Source organism: Podarcis pityusensis (assembly GCF_964106645.2).
Source record: "Podarcis pityusensis genome assembly, chromosome: 11".
NCBI lineage: Eukaryota > Metazoa > Chordata > Lepidosauria > Squamata > Lacertidae > Podarcis > Podarcis pityusensis.
This window is the reverse complement of record NC_138036.1, coordinates 55785911-55803030: the sequence shown is the minus strand read 5'-3', so window position 1 is coordinate 55803030 and position 17120 is coordinate 55785911. Positions and strand designations below refer to the sequence as shown.

The following is a 17120-nucleotide window of genomic DNA, read 5'->3' as shown; positions in this document are numbered from 1 at the left end:
GCTTTACAAAAAAAAATCCTGTGCTTGCTTTGTGGAAACTTTCTCAAAACACTTGGCAGCTCAGCACTTTATAACAAAATATAGAACAATGATTTTGACATTTTAAAATTTAGCTTGTTGACGGAGATGAAAAATTGCAAAGGTGCATGTCTTGTTTCTTATCCAGTAGTTGCATAAACTCAGACTTAGTATTTGGAAAACCCAAATCTATGCACGAGCTGTTTAGTAAGAGCACACAGAGCTGTTTTATATGGAATCAGACAATCTGTCAATCTAGCAGTAGTCTGGTGCTGTGTTTCTTATCTTTCGTTTGACTGCATCTTTTTATATTTGTTGCTCTTTGCAAACTTTATTTTGCATTATTGCATTATTCTGAGTCATCTTTGAAATTTAAAGGCTAAGTAATGCAAACTGCAAAAAGCAGGGAGGGTTCATGATCCTGTAGAGAAGTAGAGCACAATTCAGCATGTTTTGTTTGTAACACAGTAACAATGATTTAAAACCTTAATAGTTGCAGTTATAGGATTATTTGACTTTAAAAACCAGAGTCTAGTAAGGGTTCCATTTCAGGGGAAATGGCTTTCTAGCTGGCATATGGTGCTGTTCTTTGGAATGTTACAAGATACTTCAGTGTGCTCAATCACAGCGTAATAATTTATGTCCTCTCCCTAGTACGCTTACTTGAAAGAACATTTGGTACAAACAATCATGGGAAAATAACTTTATTTTTATGGGATAAAGATGGGTTAGGCTTAGAAGTGTCTGCTTCACATTGTGTTTCAGCAAAACACATTTCATACCAGCAGAGGTCGCTGTATTTTTATCATCCACATGCCAGTTCTTTTTAACTTGCTTTGCTTGTTAAATTTTATGGACTACTTCCTAGCCAAAGCTCTCAGAAATGACCATTGCATATCTTCACTCCTGTTCAGTTGCTCTAGGCTTTTACCAACACTTTGCAGACGTAAAGGTCTCAAGGGCACATGTATCTCCTCATTAGCTTTTATATCAGAAGCAGCTTAGTCACAGCATGTATGCCTAATGGATTGGGTCTGGACTTCACCTCATGCGGGCAGAAAGGCTCCTTCCATCCATGGAAAGCTTTTGATCCAGCAGAGAGATCCTCCTGGCAGATTAGGAACCCCCTGGAACAGTGTAGTACAGGCATCCCCAACCTTCGGCCCTCCAGATGTTTTGGACTACAATTCCCATCATCCCTGACCACTGGTCCTGTTAGCTAGGGATCGTGGGAGTTGTCGGCGAAAACATCTGGAGGGCCGCAGGTTGGGGATGCCTGGTGTAGTAGGTGGTGTTGGAGACTTACAGGGGAGGAGTAAATTTGCCCCTGCCTCCCACCCTGCTGATGGGATGGTAGGAGAGTCCTCATAGTGATGAGATCACTGCTCAGGGAATGCTCCCACCTCTGTAAACGATATATTGATCCAACCCGTTGTATATGGATGATTTTCACTGAAATCAAGAAGTAAGCTCACTTGCACAGTAACACTTTTAGAGTTGTGGTGGTGAGTCTTTATCTTCTACAGCAGGCAGAGCCTGATGATAGGTAAGACGTATTCCCACTTTTTTTCCTGGTAGATCTGAAAACATTCCACCACTTTTCAACAGCTGTAATTGAGTCTCACCTTAATTTGAAATGTAACTATCCCACTTTGAGTGCTGACAGCAAACAACTTGTGTTGCCTTCTGTGGAAGTACTCTGACGTAGGTTATTTGAAAATTGTGGCATTCTGCCCAAAAGGCACTTTCGGTGGTATTGTTGACTTTTGGAAAATATAAGCAAACAGCTGAGAATAGTGTGTGTTGATGACAAGAAAGTGATAGGAATACAGAAGATATAAATCACATGGTTACAGTTGTTTCAAACTGCTGCTGCAGATCAGACATCATGCATGGGAACATTTGGTCATAAACAAATTATGTGTCAATGGAGAAAGCTGATAAATGAAAATCTTGTCACATCAGGTAAACTGGTAGTTTTAAGAGAGTTTTTCTTAATATGATTATTTATTTGGTTGTTTTTGCTTAAATCAATCTATAATGTGAATATAACAGTATAGTGATTACAGTGTGCATTTCCTTTGTTTTCTGCATTGTATTCTGCAATAACTATTCACATGTAGCAATACTGGTGTGAGAGGGAATCTTGAGAATGTCACAAATGTACCTTATGTGAAAATGGACCAAGTTTGTCCTCAAGGACTGGAAGTTTATTGAACTGATTAAAATCTATTGGAAAAGGGTCCCTCGTACGCAAAGGAACCAGAGGAGCAAAACACATTTTTCAGTGTGGTTTTTGGTGCAATCCTATACGTGTCAACTCGACAAGTTCCACTGGTTCAATGAAGCTTACTCCTGGGTCCATGGGTATAACATTGTAGGCTTTGTTGTGTCTATACAAGTTCAGTCCTGGAATCAGTATAAGGCCCAGAGGCCTATAGTCAAGCATTTGCATTAGTACTCTGTCTTGCTTTATTAATGTTATTAGTACTTATACACCCATTAATTTTATTTTAGTTACAGATCTGTCAGCATTAACTCTTAACATGAAATTAAGAACCGGGGGGTGTCACTTCTTGGGGGAATGCATGAAAAATAGCCAACTCTTTGATCTGCTGTGTTTCTAGATTTTCACAGTTGTTCAAAGCCAAAGGCCTCCGCCACGAAATACAGAGCTATATATGAGGCTCAGTGAGGTAAAGCAAGGACATGTGGTTACCTTGCTTCTACATTTCTCTGCTTTTCTTGGCCAAAGTTAGATCTTTAATGAACTTTCTTTTAAACAATAGCTCCTTGTATGTGTAGCATGTAAGGTCTCTGCCAAAGATACATTTCAAAAGAAACCGCAACTACCCTTCAATTTCTAAATCTTTGGTGCCGTTTCCTTTTAGAAGTGACATTTATTAGATGGTGTTATGCAGCATTTGAAATTCAATTTACATTCAGAAGTAATTCCCTTGCCAAGACATTAATTTCCAAGAAGTCTCCCCAGCTTTTTAGTTTTAGTTTAGGTTCCCTATGTCCTCAAAACAGTTAATCTTTAAGACCTATCTGCTAAACTTGGGAGAGCCAACATGGAGCCCTCCAGATATAGTGGACAGCAACTCTCATTGGCTCAGTCTTGCATAACCAATGGTCTGCATTGGGAGTCATAGTCCACAACATCTGCAGGACACAATGTTGGTTGGGCAACCCCTGCTAGGTGGCGCTGTGGGTTAAACCACAGAGCCTAGGACTTGCCGATCAGAAGGTCGGCGGTTCGAATCCCCGTGATGGGGTGAGCTCCTGTTGCTCGGTCCCTGCTCCTGCCAACCTAGCAGTTCAAAAGCGCGTCAAAGTGCAAGTAGATAAATAGGTACCCCTCCAGCGGGAAGGTAAACAGCGTTTCCATGCACTGCTTTGGTTCGCCGGAAGCGGCTTAGTCATGCTGGCCACATGACCTGTACACCGGCTCCCTCGGCCAATAAAGCGAGATGAGCGCTGCAACCCCAGAGTCGGTCACGACTGGACCTAATGGTCAGGGGTCCCTTTACCTTTACTAAAGTTGAAGTAAACTTAAAGGGGGGGGGGCATAAAAACCTATGTTTAAAATATTGCTGCCTTTAAGAACTTTTTATTTTATGTTTTCTTACTGGTGCATTTCTGATTTCCAAGAAACAAGTAGTTTGCTTCATGATCCCAAACAGAAGCAAGTTCCATTGAGTTTAGTGGTGTTTGCTTTGTAGTATGTGTGCTTAGGGTTGCAGCTTTAAACATGCACATATGTGTATCTGTGCTCACATATATTTAAGAAATATATTTTAAGTACAGTGTTTTAATGCATCATCACGCAGAGAAGCAGGGGTCAGTTTCGGATGAGCATGCCAAGCCAGTCAGGTTCATGCACCACCACAGTGGTTTTGTTTTGTTTTGTTTTGTTTTGTTTTGGCACTATTATGGCTAGTAAAATGCTTGTGACAAGTAAAATGCATGTGACAAGCTCAGCTGAGGCTGGAGAAGCTGGAAGTCAGCTCGGACTAGGTTTCTCAGTCAGCTGCCATGTACTGAAGTAGTTGTGTAAATTGGCCCTTTGAGACGCCATCCAGAGACTCAAAAAACAAATCATTCTATAAACCTGTACTCTTTTATGGCATGTCATCTCTTCAATTTAAGGAGACTAACAAAGAATGATTGCAGGTTACAAAGTGATGAGAAATTTACATTTACCTGAGGACATGTAGAGGCTAGTCAATGAGCACAAAATCATCTGTCCCTTCATGGCTGATTCATACACAAGAGACTCTTAATTAAATGAAAATGACTCAGGACCACAACACCTCAAGGACCACAAGAGGTCCAGAGGGTGGCAACCCGGGAACACGCCTTCTCTGCAGTGGCTCCCCGTTTGTGGATTGCTGTCCCCGGGGAGACTTTCCTGGCACCTTCATTACATATCTTTTGGCACTAGGAGAAAACATTTCTCTATAACCAGGCCTTTGGCCGGCTGGCTGGAGATTCTATGGTCTCTAAATGTGTTTGTGGGAGGAGGGTTACTGGGGTTTTTTGTTTTGGTTTTACTATGTAAATTGTGTTCTCATTTTGTATCTTTATGTTGTGAACTGCTCTGTGATATTCAGATGAAGGGCAGTATACATATTTAAACAACAACAACAACCAGACTGGTGAGGAAGGGACCAAAGCAGATGGAAAGAGAAAACAATGATTTCTCCCAAGATAGGGAATTCATTCCATAGTATTTTCTATTGCAAATGAGCTTAATCTTCAGGGTTTGGGACATTTGAGTAACCAAAAATGTCTAGGATAATCAGCTATTACCTTGTTCCTTTTTTGTTTTAAGGGTGTCACAAGTGACACCAGTGAAGAAAATCATAACATGGTTAGGACTGCAAGCGATACAGGGTTATTCTAAGAATCTGGAAAGTGGGCCTTCTGCTTAAATTTGTTGTTGTTTTTTCATCTGGTTTGACAGTTAGGATTTTAAAGTGCATTATCTGTACAGTATTGATTTTAAGTGGGAATTTGTGGGTTAATGTAATCAATCTATCCATATGGAGTCCGTGTTCTTTATTTGTTAGAATTTGATCCCCGTACCAAAATATAGCAAGTATGGGTATACTAGGCAAAGTCGTCACACAAAAAGATCTGGAAGCATTTCAACAGTTGGTGTTCAGATGTGATAAAGTGGGATTACTGAGTAATACCATGCTTCTGTTTTGCATGCACAAGCTTATTTCTACACATGGCATTTTTTATTTTCTTTTTTATGCTGTAGACTTGTAGAGAGTAAATAAGAAAACCTTTACAGGACATTCAGGACCCAGAATTTCCAAATCAAATGATATCTTCTGGTAGCTGACATATATTAGTACTTTAGTTTTCAATGAATTATTTATTTTTCCATCCGATAAAAACAGAGTAAATGGAACACTTAAGCTCCATCAGACGTTTTCCTTCAGATTACCTGAACTTAAATTCTTAGCTCTTTTTGTCTGTAAACACAAGATGGCTGCAGTCCATGGCACACTTACCTGTGAGTAAGGCTCATTGAACACAGTGGGACTTGTTTCTGAGTAAATAGGCATATAGTTGCACCATAAAAGATGCAAGTATTCGCATATTTCATCAATTGTACAACTGAAAGGGAACTTGGTCAACTTTGCACTGGAAATGTACCATCACAATATGTACTTGTCTGCCACCAAACTTGTTTTTGTTTCTCAGTCGTACAAACGAATGCTTCATATCATAAAACTGACAGACCTCTGTCTAGTTCAGCAGTCTTCTGTGTTTCTGAGCTTTCGGGAGCTGAATGCAGTTTAACTTGCACTCTTGTTTTTCTGCCTTTATCAAAACAGAGTCACAAGCATATGTATTCCATAAAGCTTGGAGCCCAATAAACTTTAAAAACATTTCATTAAGCTAAATATGGTTTTCATCTAATCTAAATATTGATTGAGAAACTACTGTAGATAAGTTTTGATTAGCCTTTTGGAAAGAGTCTTTTGGAATACAGAGAATGTAAGGCTTTTCAGAAATGAACTACAATAAACTGTTCCTGAATTTCATGCACATGATATAATTACACAGGTTATCTCAGACTATTCACTGTCTAGTCTCTTTTAGTCAAATTATACACTAAGCAATTTTTTTATAAAAAAAAAACCCCTCACAAGCTATTTATTTTCTTCTAGCTTTCCCCAGACCAGCTGGTCTTACTTCTGGAGTGCCTCTTGGAAAAGAAGACATTATGTTCAAAAACGCTGGAGTGCTTACAGAAAACTTACCACCTCCGTGAGCAGGATGCAGAGGTAATCCAGTTACAGACATAGTGAGCTCATAAACTTGGCAAATAAGGCAGTAGTGGGGGACTATCCCCATTATGCTACATCAAGAGTTAATCTGAATTTTTTTAATAAATGAAAAAAGTCTAAATCTATCCTGGAGGCAGTATAGGCAGTACATAGGTTGCATTTACTGCTTTCAGCTGTGCAACTATGTTTTTAATAAGCTTTTGTTTCTAATTAAGCATGTGTGTACATGTATGAACCCATGGTTAGTTGAGTACAGCCAAGTCTCATCCTTCAGCTTTGTCTTTTGAGTTTGAAAAATCACTCACCAAGAGAAGGTGTTTTTTTTTTTAAAAAAAGTCTCACATTGGTATTCAATGCTTTCTGTGATCCAGTACCTGCTCATATTTGTCCAGTGCTTAATTGTTTAATGCTTGTGTTCAGCCATGATCAAGAATTGTAATGCACAAATGTTAGGCTGAGCATTTGTTTTTATCTTAATTTTTGGTTTTTATTGGTATAACAAGCATACAAAAGACATAGAGATTACAACAAATCATTGAGTCTGTCTCCCTTTCTCCCCCACTAACCGGGGGTATCTCATTGTATATCCACATAATTCTTCTTTTTTGATCCATACAGGATAAAGATTTAACATTTGTGAGAAATTAAAATGCCGTTTCAGTGATATGAATTCCAAGCAACAGTTGTTTCTTAGCCAACAAGCATTGTAATTATAGCATATATTGCAAATGTGATAATTTGTTTCTGGCAACTGAGGGACTATGAGGGACTTCTGCTGAGAAAAAAGAGGAAAAACTGCATCATAATGCTGGACAGGCAGAAATATAGTGCTTCTGGCCCAGAGGCTTACCCAGTTTCTGTTCTTCATTGCACCCAGGACATATAGATTTCACTCTTGCTGAGCTCCCCCTCCCAAAACCCACTGAGATTAGAAAACACTGATAAAACCATTCCTTATGATTACAAGGTAAACCTGAAAATCACAATGGAGCTCTTGCTCTGTGCGCTCTCCCTACTCAAGTGTTTGCTGTCGCTTCTCCTGTCATCCCACCTGGCATTATGGTAAGCTTACAGACAGCACTGCCAACCTAGCAGTTCGAAAGCACGTGAAAAGCGCAAGTAGATAAATAGGTACCGCTCTGGCGGGAAGGTAAATGGCGTTTCTATGCGCTGCTCTGGTTCGCCAGAAGCGGCTTAGTCATGCTGGCCACATGACCCAGAAGCTGTATGCCGGCTCCCTCGGCCAGTAAAGCGAGATGAGCGCTGCAACCCCAGAGTCGGCCATGACTGGACCTAATGGTCAGGGGTCCCTTTACCTTTACAGACAGTACCATTATTTACAGCAGATATTTGTCTGGAGCATTGTTTAATGTTCAGATTGCCAAAATGGTGTTTGCTTTGAATGGTGTCATCTTGTAGCTATCCTTTGCCTTCTTCAAGAAGCCCTCAGTACCTCCATGGTATCCTGCTTTCCCTCTGTTTTGGGGATTGGTCCAAAGCAAAAACCGGTGATACATACATTTTCAGAAAGAAGAATTAAATAGCTTTGAGAGCTCGTTGATTGCATTTCAGAAGTAGTTGCCAATTGGCCACTGCCTATCCCGGCATAAAGGAAAAAAAATTCAAAACTTGACTTTTAACTACTTGTGTGTGAAGACAAGAGAAAGTGTCTGTAGGAATTTAATTTTTTAAAAATTATTGCTGTGGTTAGAACTGAATATGGCAGGGGGAGTAGCCATTATAATTGTAGTAATTTGTTTTTGCAGGTTCTGGAGTGCTAGCATGAGCTTTTGTAGATCAGAACATCAGATTTAAAACCACACAATTCAAAAATTTCTACTTTCTCCAAGGAAATGCTCAGTGTAATATGATAATAGTTGCAAGTTTATTTCAACTTTTATTTATTTGTTTATATGGTGTTCTGAATGCCAGATTTATTTTTACTTAGCCTTGAAAGTTTCACTTTGCTATTTATAGGAATTAAGATATATTTAGGGTATATTTTAATCACACACAAATACCAGAGAAATGTCAGGACTTCTATATCTGGAAGAGAAATAACTGAGGAGGTAAGATCAAAGCTGTAACTCCTCTGTTGCAGTTTCATGCCAGAGAATCTAGGCCTGTGAGATTTTCACACCCTACTGATATTATTATTTCCCCTTTCTACCATAAATTGTGTCAAATTCATGCTACTGAACTTGTATGCAGTTTTGGCCTTTGAAACAAAGTTATAACCTCTGTAGCAGAAACACTACGTCGGCTTTATTTTGCAAGGTGAAATCAAGGGCTTAACTAGACCCTTTAAGAAGGGCAACCAAGATAACATTACCATTAACGTTTCTGCAGCTACTGAATCACAGGCACCTACGCCCCTCAAAAGGGAATGTTGGTTTACATACTGTCGCCTGTCGAAGCGAGGGGCTTTTCGTATCTTCAAATACAGTTAGCACTCTGCTGAAGGTTTTTTCCTTGTAATGTTGGCAAGTTCTAGGACCAGTGTGGAAGTTTTGAGCATGAGGATTTTAATCAACAACATTCAATTTGAAGAGGGCGAGTTTCCTGGTTATAAAATAAAAATCAAGTTTTTAGGGCGACTGCTTTATTCAGGATGTTTTGTGCCGTTCAAACTCCCACTCGGCCATGTAGTTCACACGGTGACCTTGGGCCTGCCACTGCCTCTCACCCTGGCCTGCCTCACAGGGTTGTTGCCAGGATAAAATTGGCCAGGGGGAGAGCGATGTATGCTACCTTCAGCTCCTGGGCAGAAAGGTGGGATATAAAAGTAACAATTTATAAATAAACTAAAATGTAGAAATGAGAAGATCGTGTAGGCAGGCTTCAGGTGGTCACTCAGAAATTTTTACGTTACCGTAATTTTCTGCTGTAAATGTTGAGATGTACAGTGGTACCTCAGGTTACATACGCTTCAGGTTACAGACTCCACTAACCCAGAAATAGTGCTTCAGGTTAAGAACTTTGCTTCAGGATGAGAACAGAAATCGTGCAGCGGTGGCGCAGTGGCAGCAGGAGGCCCCATTAGCTAAAGTGGTGCTTCAGGTTAAGAACAGTTTCAGGTTAAGAACAGACCTCCGGAACGAATTAAGTACTTAACCCGAGGTACCACTGTACTCAGAGATAAGTTCCACTCAGCAGATTATGCTTTTTTTTAAAGCATGGATTGGTAAATGAGACACTGAAACAGAGGAGAATATTTTCTGCAGATGTGTTTGATTTTATTTATTCTGCTGACAGAGTGCATCTATCCACAAGAAACTCCCCTTGGGTAGGAGGGGGATCACTGGGTGTAGAACATAAATGCAAATAACCAGGGGCTATTTGTAAGAACAGAAGATCAATGAGAAGAGAATGCACGCTGACAGCATGTGTTCTGACAAAACCTGATGAGCTATTGGGAAGGGCCGGAGATCAAAGAGGGAATGTAGAACTTTAGGTTTCGGATGACATGCCGCCCCGCCCACCCAACCTGCCTCCCAAAAGGTCAACAACGTTGTTACAACACATGACCCACAACACCGACATTTAGACACACGTCTCACCCATTCAGTTGTACTATGATTAGCACAAGAAACAGAGCCTGCACATTTATTTATGCTTTAAATCCTGTTGTTATTATTATTTTTAAAATAAGCACATGGTAGGGCATTTAAATAAGCACGTGGTAGGGACGCGGGTGGCACTGTGGGTAAAACCTCAGCACCTAGGACTTGCCGATCGTATGGTTGGCGTTTCGAATCCCCGCGGCGGCGTGTGCTCCCGTCGTTCAGTCCCAGCTCCTGCCCACCTAGCAGTTCGAAAGCACCCTTAAGCACAAGTCGATAAATAGGTACCGCTTTATAGCGGGAAGGTAAACGGCGTTTCCGTGTGCTGCGCTGGTGCTGGCTCGCCAGAGCAGCTTTGTCACGCTGGCCACGTGACCCGGAAGTGTCTCCGGACAGCGCTGGCCCCCAGCCTCTTAAGCGAGATGGACGCACAACCCGAGTCGGTCACGACTGGCCCGTACAGGCAGGGGTACCTTTACCTTTACCTTTAGGGCATTCAGGCATACACCACAGCCATTATTAAAACACTCAAATTGTGGAGCAAGGATACCAAAATAAAAGGCCACCGCAGCTTCATTTACGAAGATTTGCCTCTGAATGTATTTATATAGTGTGTTGTAATCTACACTGAATATGCTTACATGCACTAGCTGACCTTGGATATGCACCAGTGTCTTTTGCATGTGTTGCTGTTCAAAACGTTGATGGCATATAATGGAACCATCCATGTGGATGGTAATTTGACTTTATTATAGGGCCCTAATCAGAGAACCCCAAGTCTAAAATGGCATCTCGTATAGCCCATATTCTGCATTCAGTTAATTTTGGTCTTGCAGCACGTTGTATTCATGTTTAAATATTAAAAAATTAATATTTTTTACAGAGGCTGTGTGGTTCTAAACAATACATAATTGGAACAGTCTTGGCTTTACCACAGAGGACATTTCACTGCCAAAAATTTTTGCAAGGAGAAAAACAATTTTAAGGCTAATTTCCTTCCTTTCCTGCTAGATAGGTCGAATCTGAAGTATGCTTTTAAGGCATTTTATCTGAACTATCTACCTCTTCAGTATTAGCAAAATTGGCTCTAAAAATTATTTTTAGACTATATTAGAGTTTACAAAGTGGACTTGACTAATGTTTCATTTGTTCTTTTGAGCTTCTAAGCTTGGATTTAAAGCAGTAGAAATATGAGCAAAATGAATATAAATGTATACACTCTGGTTTTGGACACTATAATGGAAACAAAGAGTGAGGTGCTGAAGACTGAAGAATGAACCTAAGTGTGCACTCCTCCATGTATGTCAATTTAGAAGCCACCATACAAATAAGAAAAGTATTTTTAAAATCTTAATAATATTATACAAGAAGCTTCCATAGTGTTCAGTGAGACTTGCTCCCAGGTAAGTGTATGTAAGATATTAGCCTATCTGTTTTGTTAGACTTTAAATAGTTTTCAGGTATGTTTACCACTTCTCCTGCCCAATGCTTGCTATCAGAAACTTAGAGGATTTTGATTGTTTTTTCTAGCTTCTAGACTAGATATCTTGCCTCTGAAATATTGTTGAAATACTGTTACAGTTCTTTTGTAAGATTCCTACTGTCTTGGGTTTTGGTAGTGGGGTGGTAGTGGAATCAACTTCGAAGGAATTTGCAAGTTGCCTTGCTAGTGACGATGTTACAAAAGAGGAAATTTCAGCTTGTGGGCATGCTAGGTGCATCTGCTGAAACTTCTACACAACTGTGAAATGTGCAGAGGCTGTTCTTTTGCATCTGGGCACCTAGATTAACCATCAGTGTTAATCTGTTGTATGTTCCAGTGAGGTGGCTTGTTCTGGGAAAGAATTACATATTGATCTTTTTGCTTCAGATTTTCATCAGAGAATGAATTGACATTTAGAGAAGCTTAGAAAACAACTTTGCAGTGCCATTCTGTGTGTGCTTAGTTAGACATTAGTCCTGCTTTGTACAGTGGGGCTTACACCTTAGTAAGTGTGCTAGTCTTAATTGTATAAAAACCAGAGAGATTGTGAATGACTCACTGTACAGTTTCTGTATACCGTAAGCAGATGTTAGAGGTGCTTAAGCTTGCACGTTGGGGTATTGAAATTGATTATTCTAGTTTAAAAGATCTTACCATTTTAGAGAGCTTTGATAGAAAAACCCCTGAGGTGTGCACTAAAACTTACAAGCTAAACATGAAATATTGCAGAATAATTCAGAAAGCAGCAGAATAGCTTGATATGAAAAGTTTTCACACTAGATAGGCTTCACTAGTGAGCTGTGAGTGCTTGTCAAAGAAGGGATGATTCCTACATCACAAGCTGCTTAATTCAGAAAGAAAGGACCAGCCCTGGCCATGATAGATAGAACTGGTGGGAATTGTAGTCCAAACCATATGGAGGGCACCAGGTTGGGAAAGGCCAGTGCAGACAGTTCTGATCAATATGAGGTATTAGCCTGATTTCATACAAGGCAGCTTTTACATTCCTAATCCTCACTCCTTTCTCCTGTTGTGCTACTTTTAAGGCTAGAGATCAGTGAGTAATGCTGTGTTTTTACAAGGTTTCTACTTCTCCTAAGTCCTTCTGTAGAAGGCATTAATTAAAGTGTGTTATGGGCTCACGTAACAACCCCTTTCATTTTTGTTCAAGTGTGTTTGTTCCTTGAAGAGTGACTTAAGTGGTGGTTGTTTTTTTTACATAGGGATATCCACTGTTAAAAACAAAAATCCATCCGTGATATACGTGAATTTTGAGGGCTGCTGTTTTTGGGGTACCCCATCTCAAAAATGCCAGACTAGGGATGAAAAGTGTGTAGGTGTGAGCAATAAATAAAGTACAGTGGTACGTTGGAAGTCGAACGGAATCCGTTCCAGAAATATGTTTGACTACCAAAACGTTCAGAAATCAAAGCACGGCTTCTGATTGGCTGCAGGAAGCTCCTGCAGCCAATCGAAAGCCACGGAAGCCCCGCTGGATGTTCAGATTCCAAAGAACATTCGCAAACTGGAACACTCGCTTCCGGGTTTGCGGCATTCGGGAGCCAAAACATCTCAGTACCAAAGCATTCAGGATCCAAGCTACAACTGTATAGTAAAAGGCTTACATGGGAGAAATGCCTGAAAATGTTATTAAAGTCTCCTCCGCTTAGCAAATGGGATCATTGAGAGGAAGTGTAAAATCATGGAATATAATAGTGATGGAGAGCCTCTGGCCCCTGGGCCTGATTATATTCACCAGGCCTCTTCATTTGACCCCTGGCATGGGGTCAAATACGTTAGGTGCAGGACAGGTAAACTGGTGGGTGCAACCTGAAATGGAATAATTGGGAACACGCTACATGCATTCTGGATTCTTCCCTTAAAGCCACTGGAACAATTTGGTGCTTTTTGAATTTGACTCTTGTTTATTTCTTTGTTTGCCCTGTGGCAGCAGAAAAAGGCACCAAATTTAAAAACACTGACTCACAGCTGGAAAGGGAGACCAGGAGTACCCTCTAAGTGCCCTCTGGAACCTTCTTTTACAGCCTGAATTGAATTCAGAGTAAGAGGGTGGTACCCAGGGAAGCTTCAGTAGCCCCCTGTTTCGCATGAAGCTTAGGTTCAATCTCTGCCATCTCCACTTAAAAAAGGATCAGGTAGCAGGTGGTATTAAAGACTTATGTCTGAAATGATGGAGATCTGCAGCTAGTTAGCCAGAGCAGGTGTTAACGGACTAGATGGGCACATGGTTTTACTTGGCCTAAGAAGTCTCCCTTGTGATTTACTTTATGGTGCTGTTGTAAGAATTACTTTGGGCAGAACTAGGCACTCTTTTGCTCTTTGATGTTCCCTGCCCCTGTGCATGTCAGCTGGCTAAGAAAACTCAAAGCATTGTACGATTAGAGAGCACCTTTTTGTTATTAGACATTACTGAGTAGAAAGAAGAAATACGAGGGTAGCTGCATTCAGTGGCAGTCGCACTACTGTAACATTTACTCAACTCAGAAATAATGCACGTGAAATCCTTCAAGCGTCTAGGAAAAGCACTAATCATTTAACTATTACTGTTTAGATCAAATAATTACTGCTCGTAAGAAACACTAATTGTTAGGGGTCCCACTGGTAGACTTCCACTAGGGCAGTGATACTTTACCCATCTCTTCTCCCCTCCCGCTGCACTTGCCATAGCAGGTCGTAGGGGGAGGAGAGGGGGGGGGAATGATAATGATAATAATAATTTATTATTTATACCCTGCCCATCTGGCTGGGCTTCCCCAGCCACTCTGGGCGGCTTCCAACAAAATATCAAAATACCGTAGTGCATCAAACATTAAAAGCTTCCCTAAACAGGGCTGCCTTCAGATGTCTTCTAAAAGTCTGGTAGTTGTTGTTCTCTTTGGCATCTGGTGGGAGGGCATTCCACAGGGCGGGTGCCACTACCGAGAAGGCCCTCTGCCTGGTTCCCTGATCGTTTTGACTGGCAAGCTGAAATGTTTGTACCGACAGAATGATTTCAATAGTATTATATTGAACTCCCTATAAAATTATGTTGTATTCATCATTATACTAATAAAAATAAAATAAATAATAAATAACACAGTAACTTATTATTAGTAATAATAATAGCCTTTCCAACTACATGGGGATGTTTTTGAGATAATGCAACTAACCCTGGGTTTTAGGTCCATTGTATTAACTGTCTTAATATTTTCTTGGAACTTCCAGATGTGTTGGGAGCCAGAACTGAATTATTATGGTAGTTGCTTTGTAAACAGAATCATGGGTGGTAGTTTTAAAATACAATTTTGACCATAAGCTTCTGAGGGAACATGCAGCCTAAATGTATGCATGCTTATCCACCGCAAATCCCGCTGTGTGTTCATTTCCAAATAAATGTGCTTAGGATTGCAGCCTTAGTTTAACATTTTGCCTTATTTCCCTCCTGCCTCCAAGAGCATTTGCATTTCTAAACTGTATTAAATATACATGGAAACCAGAAAAGGACTTTGCAGTTATCCCCAGTCAGCAATATCTTTATGTTAAACAGATCCCATAGATTTTCCTAGATTTATTTTGTGTACTTCATTGTAGTTGGGGAAAAATCTTGCAAAATAATGCAGAGAAATATGCAGAACAATTATAGCTTCAGCCGTAAATAAGTCAAGATTGGTAAGAACTTAGCTTGGAAGTGACTCAGACTTTGTGAACATTTATGCCTGCTTCTGCATTAATGAAGTCTTATGTGAACTGGACAGTGGCTTGCAGAAGGTACACACTGTTGACTTGATTTCTGTGATTGGTGGAGCGAGGTGAAGGATTAAAAAAAGGGTGGATTTCATGTGATTTAAACATAGCATAGCAGTGGGCCCAGACATTCCTGAAGCTCAGGTCTGCAACCTAGCATGCGCAGGACTAAATATCTGAGCTGACCATTTCAGAACTATTTGAGTTTAAACTTTAGTAGAAACATTTAAAACAGTAAATTGTAAGAAAAGTAGATTTATAGCCTATTTTCCTGTCCACTGCAAAGGAAGAGACAGCAATATAATAATGTTACGTATTTTCTTGTTTATTTAAAAATGTACTAAATCCCTTTTCAACCAAAAAGGCAACCAATGAACAAAACATAATCCAGAAACAATTTAACACTGAAGATCCACTAGATAAGGAGGTATTCTATCAACCTTATACATGCTGACAGTTCTTCTGAGGGCAAGAATTGTCCCATGTATTTAGCAACCGTACTTCAGATGGCAGTAGCATGTACAGCAGGCTTCACCAGAAGATCTTCATTGGCTAATTATACAGATATACATCACTATTGTCTAATTAATCCAAACAGCTAGGAGATTGCTAGAATCTCAGTTAGAGATGAGGTGCTGAGGATAAGAAGTTTTTCAATACTGAGCTTGGATCACCTGTACTCTCCAGTCACACAGTTAAGTATAAACCAAGATTTTCCATGTTCCTTGCTTCCCCATCTTACTGAGTGGTATGACTATGTTACCACCATCTGGTAAATGTTGCATATGAATCGCCTTAGTACTTTCCACAAAATAAAATTGGCTCTAAAATTAGCTTTATATTCCTTCCTGTATATGTTCCTGAGTCCTTACTTCCCCCCCCCAAAAAAGTCTTCACAGCAGATGGAAAGTTACTTTGGTACATTTTTTCTTCTTTCATCAAGTTGGTTAATAATGTTCAGTTTCATAATGTGCAATGCATACCAAGGCCATCAGATGAAATATTTAGAGCGAGAGAGAGAATGGACTGAAGAAATATAAGTGCTTTTGCAGAAGATGTGAAAAATAGAAGTCCATATATCATATCCAGGGGTACGTAGCCTTTCTCCTACAACAGCTTCATTGTACATGGTCCTGTAAACTGATGACCTTTTATTTAACAGACCAAATGAAGTTACCTTACTTACTACAAACAATGTAGAGTTCTCAAGTTGTTGTGTTTTTAAATAAAATTTATAAGCATGCCACTTTTATCTATTTCCCAAACCATGGGAAAACTAGCAGGCATACAACATGTTAACCACATAGCAATGCCACTGTTTGCCAGTCATGGATTCAAGTTTATTGTCTTATCTGCCTTCCTAGTTATTCTGCAGGTTGTGACCAAGTAGTGTTTAAAAACAGCACCGCAGCTTCATGTATAACATGTTACACAACAGAAAGAAAGTCAATTACCATGTTGCCAAAAGTGATGAGTTCCCCTTCCCTTGGAAAAGTAGGTATAGTCTTAAGAATTTGCCTGTGGCCTTGCAGGGAACAGTTCTGTAAAACAAGGCGCCTAACTACCTTTTGATGCTGTATGAAAATTGGTTTCCTTCTATAAACACTAAGGCCTCCCATCCTCCCTGTTTCATTCCATGCACACAAATTTTTTAAGTTCCTTAGCCTTCTTAACTGAGTCAAGGTCATATTGGATTGCAGAGTGAAATACCAGCATGCTTTGTGTTGTGCTGTGAATTGGGGAAATATCTACAGAACTCTTTATCAGCCTGTGTCTCCTAGATAGGAGATTTGCACAATGACCTGAGCAAAGCAAAGGCAATCAGCTATTTCTTACAGCTCCTACATGCCCACACTGATATTCAGAAAGAGGCACTGTGTAAAATCAAATAGTGTGTATGTATGTTGAATTGTAGTGGGCAATAATGTTCCTGTTTTTCAGAGGGGAATTTCTCGCCTAATATATTTATATTCTTAGTAAAGCACATCTCTGTGCTTTATA

The 17120-nt window shown here is 40.0% G+C and overlaps 1 protein-coding gene across 7 annotated transcripts in view; it reads left to right on the top strand.

Moving 5' to 3' along the window:
* The window catches only part of AOPEP (aminopeptidase O (putative)), a 179921-nt gene that overhangs the window by 146366 nt on the left and 16435 nt on the right, over nucleotides 1-17120 (top strand). For all 7 annotated transcript variants that reach the window (XM_080972540.1, XM_080972537.1, XM_080972539.1 and 4 more), the window contains one exon: nucleotides 6210-6326. In XM_080972540.1, coding sequence (XP_080828666.1) covers nucleotides 6210-6326 — 117 coding nt within the window. The remainder of the gene's footprint in view (nucleotides 1-6209; nucleotides 6327-17120) is intronic.